This window comes from Malaclemys terrapin, chromosome 1 (assembly GCF_027887155.1).
Source record: "Malaclemys terrapin pileata isolate rMalTer1 chromosome 1, rMalTer1.hap1, whole genome shotgun sequence".
Lineage (NCBI taxonomy): Eukaryota > Metazoa > Chordata > Testudines > Emydidae > Malaclemys > Malaclemys terrapin.
In genome coordinates, this window is record NC_071505.1 from 104,159,413 (window position 1) to 104,184,438 (window position 25,026).

General features: G+C 41.5%; 1 protein-coding gene and 1 long non-coding RNA gene across 2 annotated transcripts in view; one reads left to right on the forward strand and one right to left on the reverse strand.

The window, feature by feature from the left end:
• Positions 1-25,026, forward strand: part of AGK (acylglycerol kinase) — a 56,979-nt gene that overhangs the window by 19,491 nt on the left and 12,462 nt on the right. The window contains exons 3-11 of the mRNA XM_054034041.1: positions 6,960-6,999; positions 12,407-12,486; positions 13,794-13,869; positions 15,213-15,305; positions 16,317-16,349; positions 18,362-18,456; positions 20,602-20,671; positions 21,508-21,587; positions 23,775-23,832. Of these exons, the coding sequence (XP_053890016.1) occupies positions 6,960-6,999; positions 12,407-12,486; positions 13,794-13,869; positions 15,213-15,305; positions 16,317-16,349; positions 18,362-18,456; positions 20,602-20,671; positions 21,508-21,587; positions 23,775-23,832 (625 nt within the window). The remainder of the gene's footprint in view (positions 1-6,959; positions 7,000-12,406; positions 12,487-13,793; positions 13,870-15,212; positions 15,306-16,316; positions 16,350-18,361; positions 18,457-20,601; positions 20,672-21,507; positions 21,588-23,774; positions 23,833-25,026) is intronic.
• LOC128840259 (uncharacterized) lies at positions 1,568-9,203 on the reverse strand. The gene is made up of 3 exons (XR_008445625.1): positions 9,031-9,203; positions 3,136-3,214; positions 1,568-1,837 (listed from the first exon to the last, which is right to left on the reverse strand). It is a non-coding gene; the product is annotated as an uncharacterized LOC128840259 (long non-coding RNA).

Here is a 25,026-nt window from a genome sequence, read left to right on the forward strand (position 1 = left end):
AAATTTCTTTAATCTCTGCTTTTTTCTCAGTAATTTTCCTCATTGTTTATCTCTCCATTCATTTTTCTTTAGTTTTCACATTTAAAAAAACCAAAAACTTTTTCATTTTTCTCCCTGCCTCAGGCAGGCAGTTGCTGAAGAGGCATTAGACTGGGACTATTCCCATTCTTCATTCAGCTAGCCCCTCAGACATGCCTGGCTCTCCAGGTTACAAGCGCTGTCTGACCTGCAGACTCTCAATACCAGTGACAGACGGCCACTCACAGTGTGTCCGTTGCCTGGGGGAGACACGTGTTACCCAAAAGTGTCCCCACTGCAAGAAACTCACAGCGTGGACAAGAAAGGCCAGGGACTGTCAATTAAAACTTTTAATGATGGAGAGATCCCTCTGACCCCGAGTCCAGGACACAGACGGCACTCAGAGCGCTGGACCGCGAGGCACCGGGTCTGATACTGAGACATCCTGAGGAGAGAGAGACCCTGTGCAGTCTCGCTCTCCTAGCAGCAAAACTAAGCCTCATAGGTCAGCACTGAGGGAACAGACACCTCAGGCACAGAGCAGCATTATGGCACCACCTGCTGCACCAATACAATATGACAAGTCTGAGGCACCGAGAACGCTCCCTCTGGTTCCCAGCCTGAGCTTGCCTGTGCTCGGGACCGAGTCTCCCGATACCGCAACAGCTTGTTAGCCATGCGGAGCTGCTCATTGCTTCCACCCCTGGAACTCCTCTCTTTGGCACCGATGGCACCCCGGCCAGGTCAGGGCCAAGCTTTATCACTACACCTCTGGCTCAGCCCCCTCCTCTCTCCAGTGATGGAGACACTAGCGGGCACACCTCACCACCCCTTTCCTAAACCTGGGCCCGCTCAGCCACAGGGCGTGGGTTGGCAACCCCCACAGTGGGTGCCCTCTCCCATGGCCTTCCCACTTCTACTGGGATCCATGGGCGTTATACAGAGCCCAAAACACCCAGCCATCCAGTCCACCTAGGTCCATGACACAGCAATTGCCTCCGCCATCTGCTCCAGCTTCCCCAGAACTGCTGGAGGAGGAAGCTGAAGAATCTGTGGACAGGCCGGAGGGTCACACCCTCCCAGCTACCCTTTCAGGATTTGTTTAAAAGAGTAGCTGATTCATTAGACAGCTCATGGCGGAGTTACCCGAGACTCAACATAAGCTGACAGATATATTGCAAGTTTCTCCTTTATCCAAGATAGCACTACCCATTAAAGCTGCCATCCTGGACAAAGCAAATACTGTATGGCAGACTCCAGCCACGACCCCACCTCCTTGTGAGTGATCTGACAAGTACTGCGTGCCGGCTAAAGGAGCTGAGTTTTTGTTTACCCACCTTACTCCAAACTCATTATTGATAGAGGCATTTAATCAAAGGGGGAAGCAACATCAAACCAACCCCCCACCCCCATGGTAAAGATTGGAAACGGCTAGACCTCTTCGGCAGGAAAGCCTATTCATCAGCGACCCTCCAGTTTCGCATAGCAAACTATTCTGCGTTACTGGCCAAGTACACACACACTATTTTTTCTCAGATGTCATCTTTTATTGAGCACATCACAGCTGACAAAAAAAAGCAATATAAAGCTGATATAGCAGAAGGTTTCCTCATCACCAGAACTGTTTTGCAGGCTTCTCTGGATTCTGCTGACACGGTGGATCGCTCCATCGCCACGTCCGTTGTCATGCAGAGGGATTCATCGCTCCATCTCTCCGGCTTCGAAAGGGAAACCCCATCAGTCACTATTACCATAGACGCCTCTCTGGTAGGAATGGAGGGCACACTTGGCCGACATCATCATCCAGGGCTGATGGTCCCTAGAGGAGTAAAATCTCCACATAAATCTACTGGAGCTTTGAGCAGTTCGAAATGCCTGCCGTCACTTTCTCCCCCCGATCTGCAACAAAACTTCCAGATTCTCATGGACAATTTGGTGACTGTTTTTATATAAATTGCCAAGGAGGGGCCCGATCTTACCTGCTCTGCACAGAAGCAGTTCGCCTCTGGCAATGGTGCATCTCCAACAACATACACATCACGGTATCCTATCTACTTGGAAACCAGAATGCCACAGCAGACTACCTCAGCAGGAACTTCTCACGGATGCACGAGAGGGAACTAGACCCACAAATTCTGCAAACTACTTTCTGACAATGCGGATTCCCCTCAACTGACATTTTCGCCACGACCCACAATGCCAAATACCCACAATACTGCTCCCGAGGGGAACTGGGACACAACTCTCTGAGACCCCTTCCTTAACAAATGGGAGGCCCTGCTCCTGTACACCTTCCCCCTGATCCTTCTGTTGAGTCGTGTCCTACATAAGATCAGACAAGACAAATCCAGAGTCATCTTGATTGCACCAACATGGCCCAGACAAACATGGTTCCCATACCTGACCCACAAACCCTTCCCCTCCTGCTTCACCTACTGACACAGGATACAGGACGCCTCCGTCACCCCAGCATTCCAGCACTTTGTCTCAAGGCATGGCTAATCCAGGGATGGCAGAACTCAAAACGCGCTGTTCCAAGGAGGTCCAAGACATTCTACTTCACAGCCGACATCCCTCCACATGAAAAACATACGCACCCAAGTGGCAAAGATTCTCCATTTGGTGCTGAGACAAACAAATCATTCCACAATCGGCCCCATTACCGACTATCCTTGAGTGCATATTGACACTAAAAAAATCAGGCCTCTCGACTAGCTCACTCAGAGTGCACTTATCAGCCATCACCACCTTTCACGACAAGGTGGACGGACTCACGGTCTTCACCCATCCACTGACTAAGCGCTTTCTCAAGGGTATAGAGAACACTTACCCCACATTTAAGGGACCTGACCCCTATGTGGGACTTCAACCTTGTTCTCCATGCTCTCATGGGGAAACCCTTTGAACCACTAGTGACCTGCTCGTTCCTACACTTATCCATGAAGGTTACCTTTTTTAGTAGCTATCACATCAGCATGAAGGGTGGGAGAGTTGGGTGCCCTAATGGCACACCCAGCTTATACCAATTCCTCAAGGACAAAGTCATCCTACGCCCACACCCTAAATTCATACTCAAGGTCGCCTCCCTCTTCCATCTCAATGAATCCATTTATTTACCTGTATTCTTCCCCAAGCCGCACGCCAACAACAGGGAGGCGTCCCTTCACACACTAGATGTCCGCAGAGTGCTGGCGTTCTATATAGAGAGAACAAAAACATTCAGAAAATCATTCTGGCTATTCATATCCACAACAGAACGATCTAAAGGCCAGACCATTTCTAAACAGAGACTCTCTAAATGGATCTCTTAATTGTATCAAACTATGTTACCAAAATTACAATTTGCAAGCTCCTTCTGGACTTCGCACACACTCCACTAAAGAGATGTCCACATCCATAGCTTTTCTCAAACATGTACCCATCATGGATATTTGTAAAGAAGCTACCTGGGCATCGCCCCATACTTTCACCAAACATTATGCCCTGGAACAGCTGTCAGCTGCAGACACTCATTTTGGTCTATCAGTGCTTTCCATCATACATACATCAACTCTGAGGGGCACTGCTCTTCAGTCACCTAAAGTGGAGCACCCACAGGGGACGCTCCTTGAAGAAGAAGAGAAGGTTACTCGACTTGTGCAGTAACTGAGGTTCTTTGAGATGGTTGTCCTTGCAGGTGCTCCACTACCCACCCTCTCTCCTGCCATCCATCTCCAGCCTCTGACAAACAAGACTAGGGACGCCATTCCTTACCCATCCTGGCTAATAGCCATTAATGGACTTAACCACCATGAATTTATCCAGTTCTCTTTTAAACGCTGTTATAGTCCTAGCCTTCACAACCTCCTCAGGTAAGGAGTTCCACAAGTTGACTGTGCGCTGCGTGAAGAAGAACTTCCTTTTATTTGTTTTAAACCTGCTGCCTATTAATTTCATTTGATGACCACTAGTTCTTGTATTATGGGAATAAGTAAATAACTTTTCCTTATCCACTTTCTCCACATCACTCATGATTTTATATACCTCTATCATATCCCCCCCTTAGTCTCCTCTTTTCCAAGCTGAAGAGTCCTAGTCTCTTTAATCTCTCCTCATATGGGACCCATTCCAAACCCCTAATCATTTTAGTTGCCCTTTTCTGAACCTTTCCTAGTGCCAGTATATCTTTTTTAGATGAGGAGACCACATCTGTATGCAGTATTCGAGATGTGGGCATACCATCGATTTATATAAGGGCAATAATATATTCTCAGTCTTATTCTCTATCCCCTTTTTAATGATCCCTAACATCCTGTTTGCTTTTTTGACCGCCTCTGCACACTGCGCGGACATCTTCAAAGAACTATCCACGATGACTCCAAGATCTTTTTCCTGACTTGTAGCTAAATTAGCCTCCATCGTATTGTATGTATAGTTGGGGTTATTTTTTCCAATGTGCATTACTTTACATTTATCCACATGAAATTTCATTTGCCATTTTGTTGCCCAATCACTTAGTTTTGTGAGATCTTTTTGAAGTTCATCACAGTCTGCTTTGGTCTTAACTATCTTGAGCAGTTTAGTATCATCTGCAAACTTTGCCACCTCACTGTTTACTCCTTTCTCCAGATCATTTATAAATAAGTTGAATAGGATTGGTCCGAGCACTGACCCTTGGGGAACACCACTAGTTACCCCTCTCCTTTCTGAGAATTTACCATTAATTCCTACCCTTTGTTCCTGGTCTTTTAATCAGGTCTCAATCCATGAAAGGACCTTCCCTTTTATCCCATGACAACTTAATTTACGTAAGAGCCTTTGGTGAGGGTCCTTGTCAAAGGCTTTCTGGAAATCTAAGTACACTATGTCCACTGGATCCCCCTTGTCCACATGTTTGTTGACCCCTTCAAAGAACTCTAATAGATTAGTAAGACCCGATTTCCCTTTACAGAAACCATGTTGACTATTGCTCAACAGTTGGTTTTTCTATGTGTTGGACAATTTTATTCTTAACTATTGTTTCGACTAATTTGCCCGGTACCGATGTTAGACTTACCGGTCTATAATTGCCAGGATCACCTCTAGAGCCCTTTTTAAATATTGGCGTTACGTTAGCTAACTTCCAGTCATTGGGTACAGAAGCCGATTTAAAGGACAGGTTACAAACCTTAGTTAATAGTTCCGCAACTTCACATTTGAGTTCTTTCAGAACTCTTGGGTGAATGCCATCTGGTCCTGGTGACTTGTTAATGTTAAGTTTATCAATTAATTCCAAAACCTCCTCTAGTGACACTTCAATCTGTTTCAGAGTAGCAGCCGTGTTAGTCTGTATCCGCAAAAAGAACAGGAGTACTTGTGGCACCTTAGAGACTAAGTCTCTAAGGTGCCACAAGTACTTCAATCTGTGACAGTTCCTCAGATTTGTCACGTACAAAAGCTGGCTCAGGTTTGGGAATCTCCCTAACATCCTCAGCCGTGAAGACTGAAGCAAAGACTCCATTTAGTTTCTCCACAATGACTTTATTGTCTTTAAGCGCTCCTTTTGTATCTCGATCATCAAGGGGCCCCACTGGTTGTTTAGCAGGCTTCCTGCTTCTGATATATTTAAAAAACATTTTGTTATTACCTTTGGAGTTTTTGGCTAGCCGTTCTTCAAACTCCTCTTTGGCTTTTCTTATTACATTCTTGCACTTAATTTGGCAGTGTTTATGCTCCTTTCTATTTCCCTCACTAGGATTTGACTTCCATTTTTTAAAGGAAGTCTTTTTATCTCTCACTGCTTCTTTTACATGGTTGTTAAGCCACGGTGGCTCTCTTTTAGTTCTTTTACTGTTTCTTAATTTGGGGTATACATTGAAGTTGGGCCTCTATTATGGTGTCTTTAAAAAGTGCCCATGCAGCTTGCAGGGATTTCACTTTAGTCACTGTACTTTTTAACTTCTGTTTAACTAACCCCCTCATTTTTGCATAGTTCCCCCTTTTGAAATTAAATGCTACAGTGTTGGGCTGTTGAGATGTTCTTCCCACCACAGGGGTGTTGAATGCTATTGTATTATGGTCACTATTTCCAAGCGGTCCTGTTATAGTTACCTCTTGGACCAACTCCTGCGCTCCACTCAGGACTAAATCTAGAGTTGCCTGTCCCCTTGTGGGTTCCCGTACCAGCTGCTCCATGAAGCAGTCATTTAAAGTATCGAGAAATTTTATCTCTGCATTTCGTCCTGAAATGAAATTTAAAGAATCTCAGTTACTGCACAAGGTAGGTAACCTTCTCTTCCCCAGCCAAGCAAATTTTATTATTAGCTAATTGACCCACTACACCCTGGCCCATTATCCACCACTACATTTACTAATGACAAATAAGTACATTTAGTCTAGAATTTCTGCTGAAATGATCAGTAGTGAAATAGTACTGATACACTACAAGACTTAATTGTTACAGCTCTGTGTATGTATATTGTGTATGTGTATTGTTACATACACTAAGGTGTATGGGGTAATTTACGTCTTTCTGAGTTATTGTTTCAGGCTACAGGCAGACTCAGGCAGATAGCAGTTGCTGCATTAGTTTAAGTTCAGTTCACAATCTGAAGGTTTTATTCACAACCATAATAGCTAGAGATTTAGGGCCTTGTAAATTATTATACCTGGAACCCTGGTCTTTAATAATGAAAAAGGGGGTAATAGCTAGAAAAAATACATAAATGTACATGTGAGATATATATATATATATATATATATATATATATATATATATATATATATATATAAAAAGCAAAATTATTCTTATGTAGAATGTTTTCCATATGGTGTTTAAAGGTCTCAGCCTGATATTTTACTGGGTGTCAAAGCAGTAGAAAGAGGGCAGATGTATATGTTTTGAAAAAAACTAACCATTTCTGCCTTAGCTCCTTAAACTTATATTATTTAACGTCCATTCTCTCCTTTCTTTTTCCTGATAGTGATAACCTGCTAAGGAGAGCTGCATGCCAGGAAGCCCAGGTAATACCATTTAATATGATACAATTAGATTAAAATCCCCATCTTATCTCAGTTGTGCAGGACTCCTGAGATTCTCTCAGCAGGTCTCATCTACGTGACAAACCTGACAGGGATGCTGGCTGTGTTGTTTGTTTTGAATGGTGGTGGGTTTTTTTGGGGAGGGTGGGGTGGGGGGTTTTGCTACGAAGCCCCAGGATGAATGAGGCCCCCTTCCTTCAACAGGCTGGTGTACTTAATTGTACCTGTAATTCAGTGCCATAATAAACAATGCAGTTGTAGGTAGTTCTTGGTACTATTCAGTTTGCATAGTCCTTCAGTTATGGAGATTTAATTATTCCATCTGTCTGCAAAGTGATAGTGAAGAGGAAATGGATCGACAGGAGTGGAGACTGAAATTTTATATATACCATAAAATAGGTACAGCAGAAACCATGCAAGCTGCTTTATGCTAATTTTAACCTAGAGAGATTATCTCTGGGGCTGATGGGATAGCCAGTATCCTTGCCCAGGTTTCAATCCTGTGTGTGTCTATCAAGATTTGTAATGAGGGTATCAGTTGTGGTGGCTGATTTTGTAATAATCCTACTTGTCCACAAAGAAGTGGACGGAGACCATCAACTTATTTCACTTAGGTCACCGAGGAGAATATTAGCTTCTAGTGAAAGTCTGCGTAGTTGTCCTTTGGGAGCATTGGTCTCACTACTTTCTCTTTACACATCTACTTCTGCTATCTGGGGTCTGTAAGGCCAGTTAACTAGGGCAGACTTCTTACTGTAGTGTTCCTGCAAGGGAAGCCTGCTCTTACCAAGTATTCTTTCATTGGCGTGGGTGCTGTTTCCCAGGGACAGCACCACTGCACACACCATTCTCATTCCACTGTTGACACAGTAGATATTTCCAACAGTCTTACTGCCTCCTTGCCTGTGCCAACCAAAGCTTGTTCTGATCATGCTCCCCGTGCCAGAACCTTGACAAGGGCTCTCGTAGGGCTCTGAACCATCGCCCATCACTGTAGTATTGGCCCGCCGAGAGGTGTGGGTGTAAATTATTTTTCTCCTCAGACACCTTCACCCAAGGTAACTGCTCAATAGTGAGGCCCATGGAGAAACCCCAATTTAGACTAAGTGCTGCGAGGAAGAGTGTTCTCAGCAGCGTGATTCAGGCTGTGCAGCTTCTCGCCAGAAGAAAGTCTATGGACCCCGAGCCTGATCAAAGTATAAGAGAACCTTTTCAATATCCAACCTTTCCCCATGAACTCTGCTCACAATAAATCAGTGTATTTCCCCACATTTATACATTCAAATTCTCCACTAATTCTGATAGAAAATATCAGTTGCTCTAGACCAGGGGTAGGCAACTGTCAAGGCTGAATCCCCACTTTGAACTTTAGGGTACAAATATAGGGGCCTGCATGAAAACTTCTAAGTTTAACTACCAGTTTAGGTCTGGTCCGCTGCCACCATCCCAAGGCTAGTTCCCTTTCCTGGGAAGCCTTGAGAGACCTTTACCAATTCCCTGGTGAATGCAGATCCAAACCCCTTGGATCTTAAAACAAGGAGAAATTAACCATCCCCCCTCCTTCCTCCCACCAACTCCTGGTGAATACAGTTCCAACCCCCCTGGGATCTAAAACAAGGAGAAATTAACCATCCCCCCTCCTTCCTCCCACCAACTCCTGGTGAATACAGATCCAACCCCCCTGGGATCTAAAACAAGGAGAAATTAACCATCCCCCCTCCTTCCTCCCACCAACTCCTGGTGAATACAGATCCAACCCCCTTGGATCTAAAACAAGGAAAAATCAATCAGGTTCTTAAAAAGAAGGCTTTTAATGAAAGAAAAAGGTAAAAATCATCTCTGTAAAATCAGTATGAAAATAACTTTACAGGGTAATCAAACTTAAAGAGCTCAGAGGACTCTAGTCTTAGGTTCAAAGTACAGCAAACAAAGATAAACACTCTAGTAAAAGGTACATTTACAAGTTGAGAAAACAAAGTAAAACTAAGACACCTTGCCTGGCTTTTTACTTACAAGTTTGAAATAGGAGAGACTTGTTTAAAAAGATGTGGAGAACCTGGATTGATGTCTGGTCCCTCTCAGTCCCAAGAGCGAACACACTCCCAAACAAAGAGCACAAACAAAAGCCTCCTCCCCCCCGAATCCAGGTGCAGTGGGAAAACTGTTGGGCAGCAAGGAGGAGGAGAGGAAAGGAGGTTGTAAATCTTATCTGGATTAAGACTGGAAAGAAGGGTGAAACTGTTTGTTTGTTTTTTCGCTAAAGTCGGTACTTGGCAATTACATCACTTGTTTGTTAAAGGATATAAAAAGTAAACTCTTAAAGGGTTCATTGCTAATGCCTGCCTGACCACATCGGAGCTGACCACTTTGAGTCTAAGCACCCCTAGGTTTAGCCTATTTGTAAGTGTCTTGATCAAATACTTATAAATGTTTTGCTACTGTTTGGATGTAGTAAATTGCCTATTATTTAGGTATGTTTAGAGCAATTGTATAAGATTTGGCCTTTGGATTTAATAAAATAATTTATGGTTAAATTAGTGTTTAGTGGTTTCCCATATTAATATTTATCATTTCAAATATTATTGATAATTCCAACAGAAAGCGTAAAAGAACTAAATGTGCATAGTGTCAGAAGGATGTCATTGCAAAAAGGGAGAGTTGCTTAGGGTGGAACAAGGAGATAGAACTACCTTAGAAGTAATGGATTTGAAATTAAGGAAAGGTAAATTTTGCCTGTGTATTGGGAAAGTCATAAAGATAGGATATGTTAGATTATGGATTAGTCTCATAAATGAAAGGGTGGAAACACCATCTTCTGAGACACTTTAAACTGCAGTGGATAAAGCGCAGGAGACTATCCTCCAGGGAACTGTCCTGCATTGGAAAGGTGATAGACTAGGTGGATGAGTAGTTCTTTTCAATCTCTTAATTTCCATAAGTGCATTTATCATCAAAATGGTGGTGCTGAGTGTGACATAAAAACATATATTGAAGCAGCAGCAAGAGCTGATAGGATCAGACCTCTAGACTGTAAGATCCTCAGGAAAAGAGTAATGTTTAATTGTTTGCAAAATGCCATGCATACTTCTGGTGCCATTTAAATAATAAAAATCCAAGGAAGATAGACTAAAAGACCGGTCCAGTGAAAGAATAATACAAGAGATACAAGAGATGCTAATTTTTAAAATATCAATTCTTCATTGAATTCTTAAGCATATTGCAAGTCCTGTGCATACAGACTTCAGGAAGGAGCAAGCTGTGTGCTAAAGCGACCAGTACATCTACATTTCAAGCAAAGACTCTATCAGGGTATGGTGATTTGAACATTCATCACCTTGTGATGTTACATGACCATCTAAAATTCTACTTTACGGGACCCACCAGACCATTTAAAACTTTTTACAACTCCTTCTTGTGAATAAGTTAGCTGTCATTGACCTACATATATATATATGCTCGTTTGCAAATGTAATCTGATTGGCTGACGTTGTTCTGAATCTTACTCTTGTTGGACCTCTGAGGACGTTAAGGAACTTTCTGTTTTGTCACATTGCTCTTCAGCTGCTCCCTCTGTAAAATAGGGATTATAATACACCTTAAAGTGGTGTAGTAATATTTGTGAAGCGTATTTGTGTGAAAGGTGCTATATAAGTGAAGAGTAAAAGAGTTCGGCTATTGGTAGGTAACATGAAAGAGAAACTGACCTTCTCAAATGTTATCTTAAAATGTATTATTACCTCATTTTAAAATATGCTCCTGTGTTGTTTTCATGATGGAGGACTCTTAAACAGTTTTTAAAAACTGTTCTGTTTATTATTTTTAATTTCCCCTCTTTAAAACAGGAATTTTCTACAGAAATACCCTCAAGTATATCACATAAAGAAATGATTGTCATTAGTCATAAATCATAAGAGTGACAGGTTGTTTGTTTAGAACAAATAAATATATCACATTTCCCCCAGAGTGAATAATTAATTGTTTTCAACAGCTGTAACATACCAGGGGACTATTGATGAGGGCCCTCATTTTCGCTGATTTCCCTTAAACAATTGTAATAAAATTTAATCAGTGGCTTTTCCCAGATGTTTTTCAAATAAAACTTAAAAGCTGATGGTTTGATTCCCCCCCCCCTTTTTTTTTTCTCCCCCACCAACCACTTTCATCCACCTTTTTCCTTTCCCTGCTTTTCCAATTACTTTAAAAGGATAATTGAATTTTATTTTTTAATTGTATAATTTTTTTCTTAGTTCGGGTTCCCATAATAAAGGTGATGATTGGAGTTAATTACTATTTTGAACAGCTAATCACTGAAATATGAGATTTTTTTGTATATAGTGGCTGCCTTGTTCAGCATCACAAAATGCTTTGAAGAGGTTCCCGTGTAAAAGGAATCAAGGACCATCATCTTGTTCTTTGTACAGTACCTAGCACAATGGGGCCCTGGTCCATGACTGGGGCTTCTACGTGCTACTTCAATACAAATAACAAAAAGTAGTAATAATAAAGGCTGTAAGGGTTTGGTATGGGAGTGATGATGCCTTCCAGTGAGCTAGGAGACAGTTTTACAGAGGTGCAGCAGCACAAGTGAGAGCACAATCTTCCCTTGCCCATCCCCACAATGAAGAATTGTGGGAAGAGAACAGAAAGATGGTCAGGAATGGAGTGAGCAGATGGTATGAGAGGCTGAGTGAAGTAAGTCCATGAAGAGCTCTGAGAACCATGGGCGCTATTTAGAACTGGGGACAGAGGTGGGATAGGAATCCACTGATGGAGTCTGAAAACACAGGCGTGGGAAGGTGCTGCTCTCTGTGAGAGCAAGTAGTCTGGTTGCAGCGTTCCCTCCCCCTTTAGATGAAAGCTTAGAAAATATGAATTTAAGGAGAATGTACATGACGGAATACCAATAGCCTAGTAAGTGATTACAGCCTTAGTAAGGATTTCAGCAGAAATGGGGTCAAAACAAGGGCCAATTCTGGCCATGCTGTGGAGGTGGTGGTAGGTAGACGTTCAAGGAATATGTAGGAGGGAAAAGAAGTTTAGGATCAAGAATAACTCCCAAGATTTCTGTCTGTGGCAGGAAAATTTAGGTCTGAAATAAAGAGGAATGGTAGTGGGAGTCAGAGACTTGAGAGATTTGCTCAGGAGGACTTCAGCCTTTGAAATTCCCTGTGTCACTGGAACAAGGAATCACTAATAATAATAATAATAATAATAATAGTAGGCTCTGCTAATATGAAAACCTATGTGATAGGCCTGACAGGGAAGGCATTTGTATGTAGTGTGGGGTGAGGGTATGATGATGATGTTTGTTGTACATTATTTAAAACTGTAGTGACCGGTGACTTAAAAGAGAAACTCCCTGTTTCCTCCTCTTTTTCTTCTTATTTAGGTGTTTGGCAACCAGTTGATTCCTTCCAACATGCAGGTGAAGAAAGCAACAGTTTTTCTCAATCCAGCAGCTTGCAAAGGGTAAAATTCCCCTTACACTTCATTCCCCAAATCCCACGCACCCCTTCTTTATACTTCTAAACTGTCCTTCATTGTGAAGGCCAGCCATCCTGTCAGGCTCAAGTTTGTCTCCACTCCGCTCAAACCTGGTGTTATCTAATTCTTCCTTACGTTATTTGCACCAGAAATGTTGGATCAAGATACAGAAGTTAAATAAAATGTTGTTTATGTTTAAAAGAATGAATCCCAAATCATTTTAAGCTTCCTCCATTGCTGGTTTTCTTGTTTCCTGCTTTGGGGCCATCAGTATTCCCTTCCTGCAAGTGACCTTGATTTCCTCCCCAGCAACAATAATAACCAATAATGGTGTCTTCCACATTTGTGACGGTCAGAGGTAACCAATGATCCTGTTGCGTGGAAGCCAGCCATTGGGCAAGGGGTCCTGCCCCATACCATGCCACTGAGCATGGTATACATGCTTAAATAAGACACCAAGCTGGGTTTCTAGAGGATGCCAACAGTTGTCTTGAAAATTGTGTTGGTAAAAATGGTCTGCTGGCTGGCGATGCAGGTGTATATCCCTGCCATTTGGCTATACTCCCTGTCACATCTGGGGAGGGGTTCAGTGAATAATATTAAAGGACAAGTGAGTTACCTGTCCTGGAAGTACTTTGTCACGCATGTTTTGTCCTATGGCGCTGGGGTGGAATTGTGACAAACCACTCATCTTTGAAAAATGTACAGTGTCCATAATTTAAAGTCTCCGTTTTCTATTCCCGGGCTCTGCTCCTTGCAAGTAATGTATAATTAATGGCACAGTTATTTTATTATGCAGTTCCAGGCATAAAATGCTTGCAAGCTTTACCAAATCAAGGTCAGATAAAGTTTTTGTTTTTAAACTTACTAAATAATGTATAGAACAAGTAACTTTAAAAATATTTCCCCTTTAAAACTAGAATTTGCTTCCTTCATGACTTTAAGGCATAGTGTTCCATAACACATTAATTGTGTATTAAATAATAAATTACTCTTTCAAGCTCTTGTTTTGATTATTACTAATTATTTTTGGAACATGTTTAAAAAAACTCCTTTGCATTTATAAAGACTGCATAAAAAAGTTGACATACTTAAGAATCAGTCTAGAAAATTCATACATTTGGACCAAAACAAAACCCACCTCTTGCAACTGACTTTTGATAGACAGGCTGAAAGACTCGTTCCACAGAACATGTACTCTTTTTTTTGTTTGATTTTCTTTGCTTTGAATTTTCACCACCTCCCTCCCCCTCTCCTCAGTGATTAAATAATTTCCCCCTTACTTTCTCCAGAAAAGCAAGAAACCTTTTTGAAAAGAATGCCGCCCCAATTTTACATTTATCTGGCTTGGATATAACCATAGTTAAGGTAAGACCTGATCTGTTACATTAACCTGTGTGTTATGCTGAGAACTTGGACTGATGCTGAGTTTTTAAACTTCCCAGTTAATTTAAAGACAGTTTGAATTCTTTTTAATTTTCAATAGGGTTGACTGAGGATACGTGTACGTCTGTGGGGGTGAGAGGCAACCCTTCTATAACGGATATTTGAGAGGAGACTCTCCCAAATATTTGAGTGTCAGATGGTAATACAGACACACAGTCTAGACTGTCCTTGGAGTTACCAGTTCTGCCTCAACATGTAAAATTGATGTGAGAAAGTTTTGCGATCCGGTTGAAAGCTGCAGATTAATTAAAAATAATCTTGCATACCTTAATGGCTCCCCCAAAATGAAATGTTCTGCTATCCTGAGGGGGATGCTAAACTACAAAGGGGCATGAATTTGCAAAGAGCCTTCACTGGAAAGAAAAAGAAAAGCAAATGTGAAGGGCTCCTGCTGTTTCTGAAGAATCCTTGAGACAGATATGTTGGCTGTTTAGTATTCATTACACACTGGCAATAAAAACTGCTCTTTGGAAGATATGTGTACTCTTATGTATGCATCTTTCTGTCTTGTACCCGTATTGATGAGGTTGTGTTGTTATTTCCATGATAAGCCCCCTATTTTTATTGACGTTTATTCTACTAAAAAAATATAGTGTCAGCCCGAAAAGAAATTCTATTTATTGTATTTATTTCACAAGTCTCTTATCAAACTGCAGCTGTGCTGCTTTAGATTTCACAAGTTTAGCAGAATGTGACTGGGCCAGTACTTGGATAAGAGACCACTACAAAAACCGAGGTGTTGCAGGAAGTAGAGTTTGTGGTTCAGTAAGTGGCACTGTACCCTCTTGGTCAACACTGAACCACTTCCCCAGCATGTTTAGAGGCATTCTTCTTCTGGATGTGCTGCCTTTTTTGGAGGAGACAGAACTACAGTTCTTACCACTGATGACCATTAAAAGATCCTGTGATATTTTCTTTTGCAAGAACAAGAGTGGAAATCCAGGTGTTTGTGTTAAGTTCTTTTTAGACTACATGCAATCAATCTTAATTCTCCATGCAGTTTCAGCCGAATACAATTGTATTCCAAATACATCTGTCTAGGGTTCACTGTGGCATGTGAGCTGCTTCAACAAGAAGTGCTGTTAAACGGGACCTGTTTCACTCATCAGTGAAGTGATTTCTGTGCATGTTATGTAATAAGTGCATGGTGTTTTGACGAGACCAATAGTAGAGCAAATCGTATGCATCACAGATTTATCTGTGGCCATGTGGCCATAGACATGGTAAGCTGAGTTTCTGACCCTTGATCTCTGTTGGTATCTCAGACAGATTACGAAGGACAAGCAAAAAAGCTGCTGGAATTGATGGAAAATACGGACCTGATCATTATTGCAGGAGGGGATGGAACTGTACAGGAGGTACTGTAGGAGCTTTCTCCTGGCTCGTATATGAAAAAATCACAGTACCATATTGGGGATAGAAAGATGGAGGATTGTCTTACATAGTTGCAGAATGCTATAGTTCTGATCTGAGACATGTTCATTCCAAAACATGCCATGGATTAGTTTTGACAGTGAAACCACTTGAGAGTTACTGGGCAATAAAGAAATCAGAAAATGCTTTCCCAAGCAACTGATATTCATAGTAGCATAACTCAAACTCTGTGAAAGGACAGACTCTCCTATGCACACCCATCCCATCACTTTTGGGTTAAAACTAGTCTGCAGATATTCCACACACAAACCAGAAAGTTATAATGACTGAAAACTGGGGTTAATAGTCCTGAGCAAGGGATGCAGACAAAGAATGTTTAAACGGTTACAAAGGATTCAAAATAGAGTGCTCTTTGTGTGGAGTAATTTCATATTATGAGCGTGATTAGCCATTGGAACAAATTACCAAGGGAAGTAGCGGATTCTCCGTGCCTTTCTGGAATAGGGTGAGCAGATGTCCTGATTTTATAGGGACAGTCCCGATTTTTGGGTCTTTTTCTTATATAGGATCCTATTACCCCCCCCCACCCTGTCCCGATTTTTCACATTTGCTATCTGATCACCCTATTCTGGAAGATATGTTTTAGATTATAGTCCCTTCTGGCCTTAAAATTGATTAATTTTTTTAATATTTCCTCATGTGTTAAGAGCACACTGAGTGCCATCATAACACGTGCACAAGCATCTGGTTCTTTTACATCCTTAAATGCATATGCTGACTTCAATCAGTGATTGTACATTCAAACCCCTGCCATTCTCTATGGTGGGTACAGAAAATGTACCCCTTTCTGTGTAAGAAACTACAGCTCCTTCCATAAAACATTGGAGGCCTCTTAAAAGTGCATCTATTCTGAACAGCAAATGTCTGCATTTCATAGGTTTCTACTGTAATTGCACAAAAGAATCCAAAAGCCAAATATTTCCACTATCTTTCAGGTCATAACCGGACTCCTCCGCAGAGCAGATGAGGTGAGGGTGTTTGTTTTTTATTTATTTATTTTAATTTATATCTGAGGGGGACATCCCAGGCGTTCAATTGAACCTCTTGGTCCAAGCGAATTCCTGCAGATAATCCAAGGCTAGCTTGCTGTTTAATGAGTCAGCCATGCTAGTATCCTGCAGTTTTGCCCACTTCCTTTCTCTTTCTCCCGTTTTCAATGAGTGGAATGGCTCTCAGCCCAAACTGTTGGGGGGCTTCCAGTTACAGATCAAGGAATGTGCAGAAGCCAGACACACGACTTTCAAAGGCCTGTGGCCTAATTGTGACTAGTTTTTTGTTTGGCAATAGAGCTGTAGAAAAAACTACAAGTGATTTTCTGTATTTGCGACCTAAAACTGAATTCAGTGTGGCTGTGCTCCTACTCCTTTTATGCTCACTTAACGTCAGTATTCAAGCAGTGAATTTCTACTGACATAAATGGTTGCAGAAAGCAAATTTTAAGGGCTCATGTTAGAATACTTGCACTGGAAGCGATGATATGTTTTACCAGGGATGGGACACTGCTGATTAACAAAGCAGGGGAGCAGTGCTCCCAAAACCTCTTGGCAGAACCCTGGCAAAAAGGCAATGAAATGATCCAGACCAGGATCTGATGATCCTCTTGACAATTGGAATTATGCCTGCTTAAACAATGATTTCGTCTGAATGTGACAAGACAACCATTTTATATTTAAACTTTGCAAATAAGCCGGTAATTTTTAAAAGGGACTCGATGAATTTAAAAAACGAATGACGACGACAAAACATTTTTCTCTGCAGTTTTTTGTACTACTTATTGTTGCAGTTGACCCATAAGTTCCCTATCATTGAAAGAGAGTGGAGAAAAAAGAATGAATGTTCTGTTTTCTCCATTTGTTTACTGTGAGCGTTTGATAGTGTTTTGAAAGATAGTGCATTGCAATGCAGTTTATGCTAATTTACAGTAGCCCAAAATATTTTGCATGCTGCATTATTCTGCAGGGTGAGGGAGTTCATTGTAGCATAGTCAGAGCTTCTGATTCTGCATTTCTTGGGCCACAGAATTCTCCTACCCCATAGAATTTTGTCCCTACTGTCGGTCCACATGCTAGAGGACCGACAGATCTGCAGATCTGCCCACCTGCTTGTGCTCTGCCTTCCCTTTACAGATTGTGTCTTAACAACACTTCTGATTCTAGGAAGAGCCCATTAAAGGGCGCTAAAGAGATGCCCTTTTAGTAAAGTGGGAAGGCAAAGTAGGAGCAAGTAGGCCTGCAAAGAGCCAATCTCTTGCAAGCTATAAAATGACACTGTGTAGAGTGAGAAGAGGATGCTAGGAGGTGTAAGGGATTACAAGTAAGGGGATAACAGGTAAAAGTGATGGCAAAGGGATACAGTTTAGCTGATGTGGATTTGCAGTGTCACAGTGCTACAAGCTGCAGTACCCAGCAGAGAGAGAACATTGTGATATACAGTAGTTTACATTGTTTTGCTTACACACTTCAGGGAACGCGGTTTATTGTGATGTGGTGCTGCACTAGCTTGCTCCAGCAACAAGGCCTTTACTGTACCAGGGGCCAGAAAACAACGCAGGCAATGACTTCCACAATCAAAGCCTCTGCTGTATCAATTCATTCTTTTTTCTTTTGAGGAAATCTCTTTGTCATGCAAGGTTTCTCTATCAAGAGGGCTTCTGCAAAGATAAATGAGATTCAGTGCAGCAGGGCTTCAGATGCCACCTTGAGTTGCAGAGAGATGGCAGATTGCTGACAAAATCCATACATTAGGTAGTATATATCTGCCAACCTGTGTGTAATGATGCTCCTAATGATTACAGAAAGCTCCTTTGTAGCCAGTTGGCACTGGTGGGTTCAGAGATTCCAATGCCATGTTCTGAGTCATTATGTGTTTACTGCCTCGTTTCGGGAAGTGCCTGACTGCTTAATGCCAAGAGGGCAATAGTCTACACAGGAAGCTTAATTCAGCTGATGCAAATGTAAATTTACTTCCCTCATGTTTCCAGGCCACCTTCAGTAAGATTCCTATTGGATTCATTCCCCTTGGAAAGTCCAGTACCCTGAGCCAAACTCTCTACCCTGGAAGCTTAAACCAAGTCCAGTAAGTTTTGCATGTGAGAGGAGAGATTTGGTGTTATTTTTGAGGGGGAAATGCTGCTTGGTAGTTTGGGTTTTTCAGCTCTTCCTTCTATTATCTCTCCTCCCTTCCTCTCTGGGTTACACAGTAATTGGTAGTCTTAAGGGCCTGACAGTCAATGAAATTTAAAGGCAAATTTAAAACTCGTGGAAGGAAATATTTTTTCTTAGGATGCACAGTTTATCCTGTGGAACTCCCAACCCCAAGATACCCTTGAAGCCAAGATCCTGGCAGGATTCAAACAAGGATTGGGAATTCATATGGATAATGAGACTAGCCAGAGATACAATAGACAAAACAACTCAACGGTTTTGGAAAGGATACAAGTTCTCCCGCTTCAGTGTATGAGCCAATATTTACCTACTGGTGCTAGGAAGAAACTTCCCCAGTATATAGGACAATATATCCCATATATGTCCACTGCAGGGCTTCTTGTGCTTTCCTCTGAAGCATCTGTTTAAGATTCTCCTGGTCACCAGGAGACAGGATAGTGGACAAAACAGACCATGGGTCTGATCCAGTCAGGTAGTGATCATATTTCTGCATTTCGTTATGTTAAATATAAGCTTATTTTTCTGTTTGTTTTAAAAAAAAAATTAACCAACTTTTCTTCCTCTCTCCATGTTTTTCTACCTTTCAATTTCTCCCATACTAATGGATTTATTCCCTTCACTGTGAGCTCTGTTCACTCTTGTCACAGTAACTCATTAGCATTCTGCTCTGTGGAAGCATTGCTGGTATACACAGTGCCTGCAAGCCAAACTGACATAACATCTGATCCTTCATTAAAACTCCCAGAGTGCTTTGCAGCTCAACAAGATGGACAATGCTCTAATCAACAGTAGGATAAAAATAATTTATGTTTGGGCTTTGAAGAAGCCATTTGAATTGAGAGATCTCATTGTCCACTGATAACAAATTGCATAGATGGGGACCACAATATATTGGTGGAGTTGAAAAGAGTTTGTCAATAAGCTGCTTAACAGCCCATGTTAGTAACAGAACCTGAGTGCAGACATAAGAATGATAAATAGTAACATTTTAGATATTTGGACATTGGTTCCTCCTATGCTTATTGGACTTAAATTCTGAGTTCAAAAGCCATAAAGAGCCAAGAAATGGACAAAAAGGTTCCTTTGCCTTCTTTAAGGGACAGATCCAAGGCCCATTGAAGCCAATGGAAAAACTCCTATTGAATTCAGTGGATGTTGGATTGACCAGAAGTGTTTTATATATGTGGCTGTCATGGGAAATGTGCGCAACCTTGAACTCGGGTCTTCTTCGGCGATTGAAGGAGGAAATGTACCTTAAACATGTTTAACAGGTTGAGAAAAGCTTTGAGGCCCGTGTGTCATGGTTTAATAGTAACCCTGGGGGATGAACAGCAACCATCAGCAGCAGCATGAAGGCTGGGTTAAGATTGGCAATAATGGCGGCACAATATAAGGCTAAAGGAGCGTAGAATAGATTAATTTAGCATAATAACGTGCATTAAATCCCTGAATCATTTTTATAAATTACGCTATCTAAGAGCAATGATATTTTTCAATTTCTCCCATATTTTATCAACAGTCAATGTCTTACCTTCAAAGCCCACAAAATCTAAGACAACGAGGAATGAATCTTGTCTTGTGCAAGGAAATAAGTATTGTGCTCCCTTATCCAGATAAGTGCACTGATACCCTGCAAAAATAGCAGTAATATGCACCTGTATTTTGACTGAGTTCAGTCCTATGCATGGACCCCCGGCACATTCTCTGCTTGCCAATAGTAAAAGAAATTTGCAATTAGAATCCTTAAGGAGGTAGGGAATATAGTAGGTGCATGTTCCTCAAGAGTAATTGGATGATGAACCTCTCTGAAAAAATTATGCTGGCTTTTGTCATTCATTACTGCTGACTCCTTTTGCTTCCCATCCAATAAGAAAATGACACGCTATTTAGATTGTAAGATCTTTGGGGCTGTGACTGTCTCTTACTATGTGTTTATATAATGCCCAGCATTGTGGGGCCCTGATCTTGATCGGTCTCTGGGTGCTACTGTAATACAAATAAATAATACTTCAAAAGCCCACACTGCTTTTTTTGTGGCCTTCTGGCTTTTTTTCAGACACATTGCTGATGCTACGTTGGCCATTCTGAAGGGAGAGACAGTTCCACTTGATGTACTGGAGATCAAGGTAAAAAAAATCTGTTTCAAAATGGCACCCTCCACCCTCACTTTTAGGTGAAAACAGTATTCTTAAGGCTTTTCTCTTTATTTCTCATGCACTCTGGCCATTCCATTCTCCATAGTATTGGGGAATCCTGATAGATAATGTTTACACAAGAATACTCCCCCTCCAGTCAGTGATGTCATCACTTTGTCGTTATAGTGGAAATCCTTTCATTTGCCCTTCTAATGGGTTGCATACAATAAAGTGGGATGTTCTGAGCTAAAGGGAATAGTTGAGTATTTAAAAATGTTTTGGGGAGGCAGAAAGTGCTCGATGAATGCATAACTTGCAAATGCTGGTATTTCTGGAGGAATGGGATAATAATAGCTGTCTGAATTGATTTGAAATACATCTTGTGTAGATATTGGGATTAATAACCTGCCATCCTGGAAAATCTGAGACTGGAAAACCTTTGATCATGCCTGTCGCCTTTCTGAGTACCCCCTTTTTCTGGTGTATCTGTTCTGTGAGCAAACAGCTCTCTTTCCAGACGGTACTTAGTGGTGCTGTGCAGCACACCTTTCTTTGGGCTCCTGGGCTCCACAAACTGAAATAGTCCTTGCTGGGTGTGCAGTCAAAGTGAACTGTTGGCACCTTGGAAACCTTCAGCTATGATTTCCTCTCTGTTGGAGTAGACCGAATGTACCACTTGAGCTTTGTCCAGCCCTTATTGTTTTTGGTTATTGTAGGACACCCTTGCTATAAAATTTCACTTCTGGGATTGGTCATAGATTAGCTGAATTACTGTTTTATGGTTGCAAAAAAGAATGTAAGTGTGCACTCATTGCTTTTCTTTACAGGGAGAGAAGGAGCAGCCAGTGTTTGCAGTGACTGGATTAAGATGGGGATCCTACAGAGACGCAGGAGTTAAAGTTAGCAAGTAAAGAAATACAATGTGTTTTTTGTAGCTGTGCCTTTTTTTAATACCCCTTGGTATTTCCCCTCCCAAATCTTGCAGTGAGGTCCTTATGAGCTTTAGAAGAGGACAAACATAGGCCCGTTCCATAGCATTTTACAATGATAAAGTGTAAGGCATTTCAATGTTCCCTTTCATATGCATTTAGCATTTTACTTTCCGCTGACCTGATTTTGAAAATGTTAACCTCACACTTGCCCTGTGATGTCCAATTCTGGAAGTTCTTTCACAGACAAAGCCAATGGGAAAGCTTTTTCCTGAGTCCCGTCTGAGAGGAGTAATTGTACGTTGGGTTTCATCAGTCACCAAGGAAAAGACACACACACAGACACTCACTCATAATGTAATTCAACTCCAGCAAAGAACATTAGATGCAATAGAAATGTCTTTCAGTTCCTGGCAGGAGTGGCATGGAATGTACTGTCTGATGATTGTTTTCTGATCACTAAACTAATAAATGCTGGGTTTGCTCCAAATTAATAGTGCTGAGCTGTACTGCAGCTGTTGGGTGTCTGGGAAGCAAAAGGATGTGGTAGTTCGTAAATGAACCACCTCAGTCAGCAGACGAGGGGTCGGGAGTTAGCAGAATGGGGTGACAAGGCCTGGCTTCGATCAGAGTCTTTGTCACTAGGGGGTTCAGCGGTTGGTGAGGGTGCTAAGGGAAGGCACCAGCTAAGGTGTGGCACAGATAGAGTTGAGCCACAAGTTCAGCAGGGAAGGGACCATAAGAGTAGTAACTGGCTCCAGCGACCTCTGTGGGCTGCCTGATGGTTATCCCTCCATTCCAGTCTAGACACTCTCCAGTGGGACTGCCATGATGTTTTCAGAGTAGCAGCCGTGTTAGTCTGTATCTGCAAAAAGAACAGGAGTACTTTGGCATCTTAGAGACTAACAAATTTATTTGAGCATAAGCTTTCGTGGGTTACCGCCCACTTCTTCGGATGCATAGAATGGAACATATATTGAGAAGATACATATACACATACAGAGAGCATGAAAAGATGGGAGTTGTCTTACCAACTCTGAGAGGCCAATTAAGTAAGAGGAAAATAAACTTTTGAAATGATAATCAAGATAGCCCAGTACAGACAGTTTGATAAGAAGTGTGAGAATACTTACATGCTCTCTGTATGTGTATATATATATTCTCAATATATGTTCCATTCTATGCATCCGATGAAGTGGGCTGTAGCCCACCAAAGCTTATGCTCAAATAAATTTGTTAATCTCTAAGGTGCCACAAGTACTCCTGTTCTTTTTGCCATGATGTTGTCTGTGGTCTTGTGTGGTGGTGGTCATGTTGGGGATGGGAGGCAGTTAGTAGACAGATGAGTCAGTGGTGACAGTGTAACATGGGTGGCAGAATCCCGGTTGAGGTTTATGGGAGCCTATATAGTTTGGGTCTCCTACTCTCCAGAGCTGCCGAAGTTCATGTGCTATAATGACCTTCTGTGTGTGTCATTAAATGTTATCCAGTACTTATGGTAACTGTATTTTTATTATTTAAATACTTATTTGGTCTGAGAGCACTTTCAGGCAAGTAAACATTAGGAGCATCCATTCCTTTAATTCAGAAGTCATTGATTTCACATCCTCCATCCATCCCTTCATGTAGCCTGCTGAGATGCATCCCACCAGCTCTTGACCATGAGAACCTGAGTCATTTTGGATTGTGTCAGATAATTTGGTGACACTCTGCTGCTGAGGCGTTGGGCCACCTGTAGTACAGGTTTTGTAGTGCATTTCCCTGATCTGTGCAACCCAGCAATGGCACATGGGACTTGAGACAGGAGTCTATTCCTGATTCTGCCACTGACTTGGTGTGTAACCTTGGGCAAGTTCTCTGTGCTGCAGTTTCTCCTTCTGTAATATGAGGATAGTGATACTCTCTTTCACCAAGCACTTTGAAATCAGTGGATTAAAAGTGCTAATGATTACATACTGCTGCTATTATGTTGTGGGAACTACACATCTTGTAGTGTAAAAGTCTTGTATAAGTCATTTTTGTTGTATCTTGAAGTTCAAGTGCACAAGAATAAACTTCAATGGAAAACAAATGTATATACATTGGCATGTGTTGCATCAAGGAAGATTTTACTTTACCCAATGCCCCCTGAGTTTTCTCATGAATTTTGCCTCGGTTCTTTTCAGATACTGGTACCTCGGGCCTCTAAAAACCAAAGCAGCTCACTTTTTCAGTACAATGAAGGTAAAGTATGATTGCATTACTAAATAAAAATAATAATAAAAAGAAAAGTATACCTAGCGAGGGGGGAAGAGAGGCAAAGTATGTGCACTGTATGTGGAGCAATGTTCCATGCATTATAATTCCTTTGAGGAGTTCCAGTGACAACATAAACTAAGAGGGAAATTCAGCTAATTTATATACCTAGAAAACACATACAGCCTTAATTGTGAAGCTCTGAGCGGGGTATGTTGTTTCTTACAATATATTGTAAAATGCCTGGTCTGAGGAACTGCTGCAACCATAGTCAAAGTCACTAGAGGGAGCAAATAACCACTTTTGAAGCTAGAGAGAGGCTGGTGCAGCTGATAATCGGTAGCGGGAGCTCAGCCATCTTTCTCCAATTCAGTCTGTCTTCAGGCTTCCTTGTGGTAACATTTCACCCTGATTTATTCATCTGATGTCAAAAATGCCTCTAATTAGACTGTATACGAGTGTTGATAATCAGACAGAGGCTCCCAGGCGGGATAAATTGAACACAAAGGTTAATTGCTTATATCTCAGTTTAAAGTTTTTAGATGCTTTAAGGGACAGGGTGAAGTTTAACATCTGACCTGTGTTAAAGGTGATGCACTTCTATTCACATTGTCCTCCTGATCCCCTTAACGTTAAAACGTACAAACCTTCATAAAAATGCTCTGATATTACTCAGGAATTGCTACAGCAGATCAAATCCATGTAGCCCACATCCTGTCTGTGATAGTGGCCAGCACAGAATGCTTCATAAATCTCCATAATTGATAGTTATGCTGTAGCATGCCCGTGAGAGAAGTTTCTCCCTAACCCCAGGCAGCTAGGGGTTGTCTTTAGATCCTGAAGCAGGAGAGTTGATAATAGTATACATTGATATCCTAGCTAGCATTACTGGGTATATTCATATTGTTCACATAAACATCTGACTTAAAGAGCATTCTGAACTTTGCCTCAGTGATATCTAGTGGCAGTGAATTCCACAGGCTGTTTATACATTGTGTTTTAAAAAAAATCTTTTTCTCATTTTTAAATCTCCTGCCTTTATATTTCCTCGAGAGCCACCTTGCAGACAGAAGAGCCTCATCGACTTTTTCAGTGTCATTCATTACTCTACCATGTTACCCTTTTCACTTCTTCTCTAAACTAAATAGTCCCAACTATTTTAATCTCTTCTTTTTTTAAAGT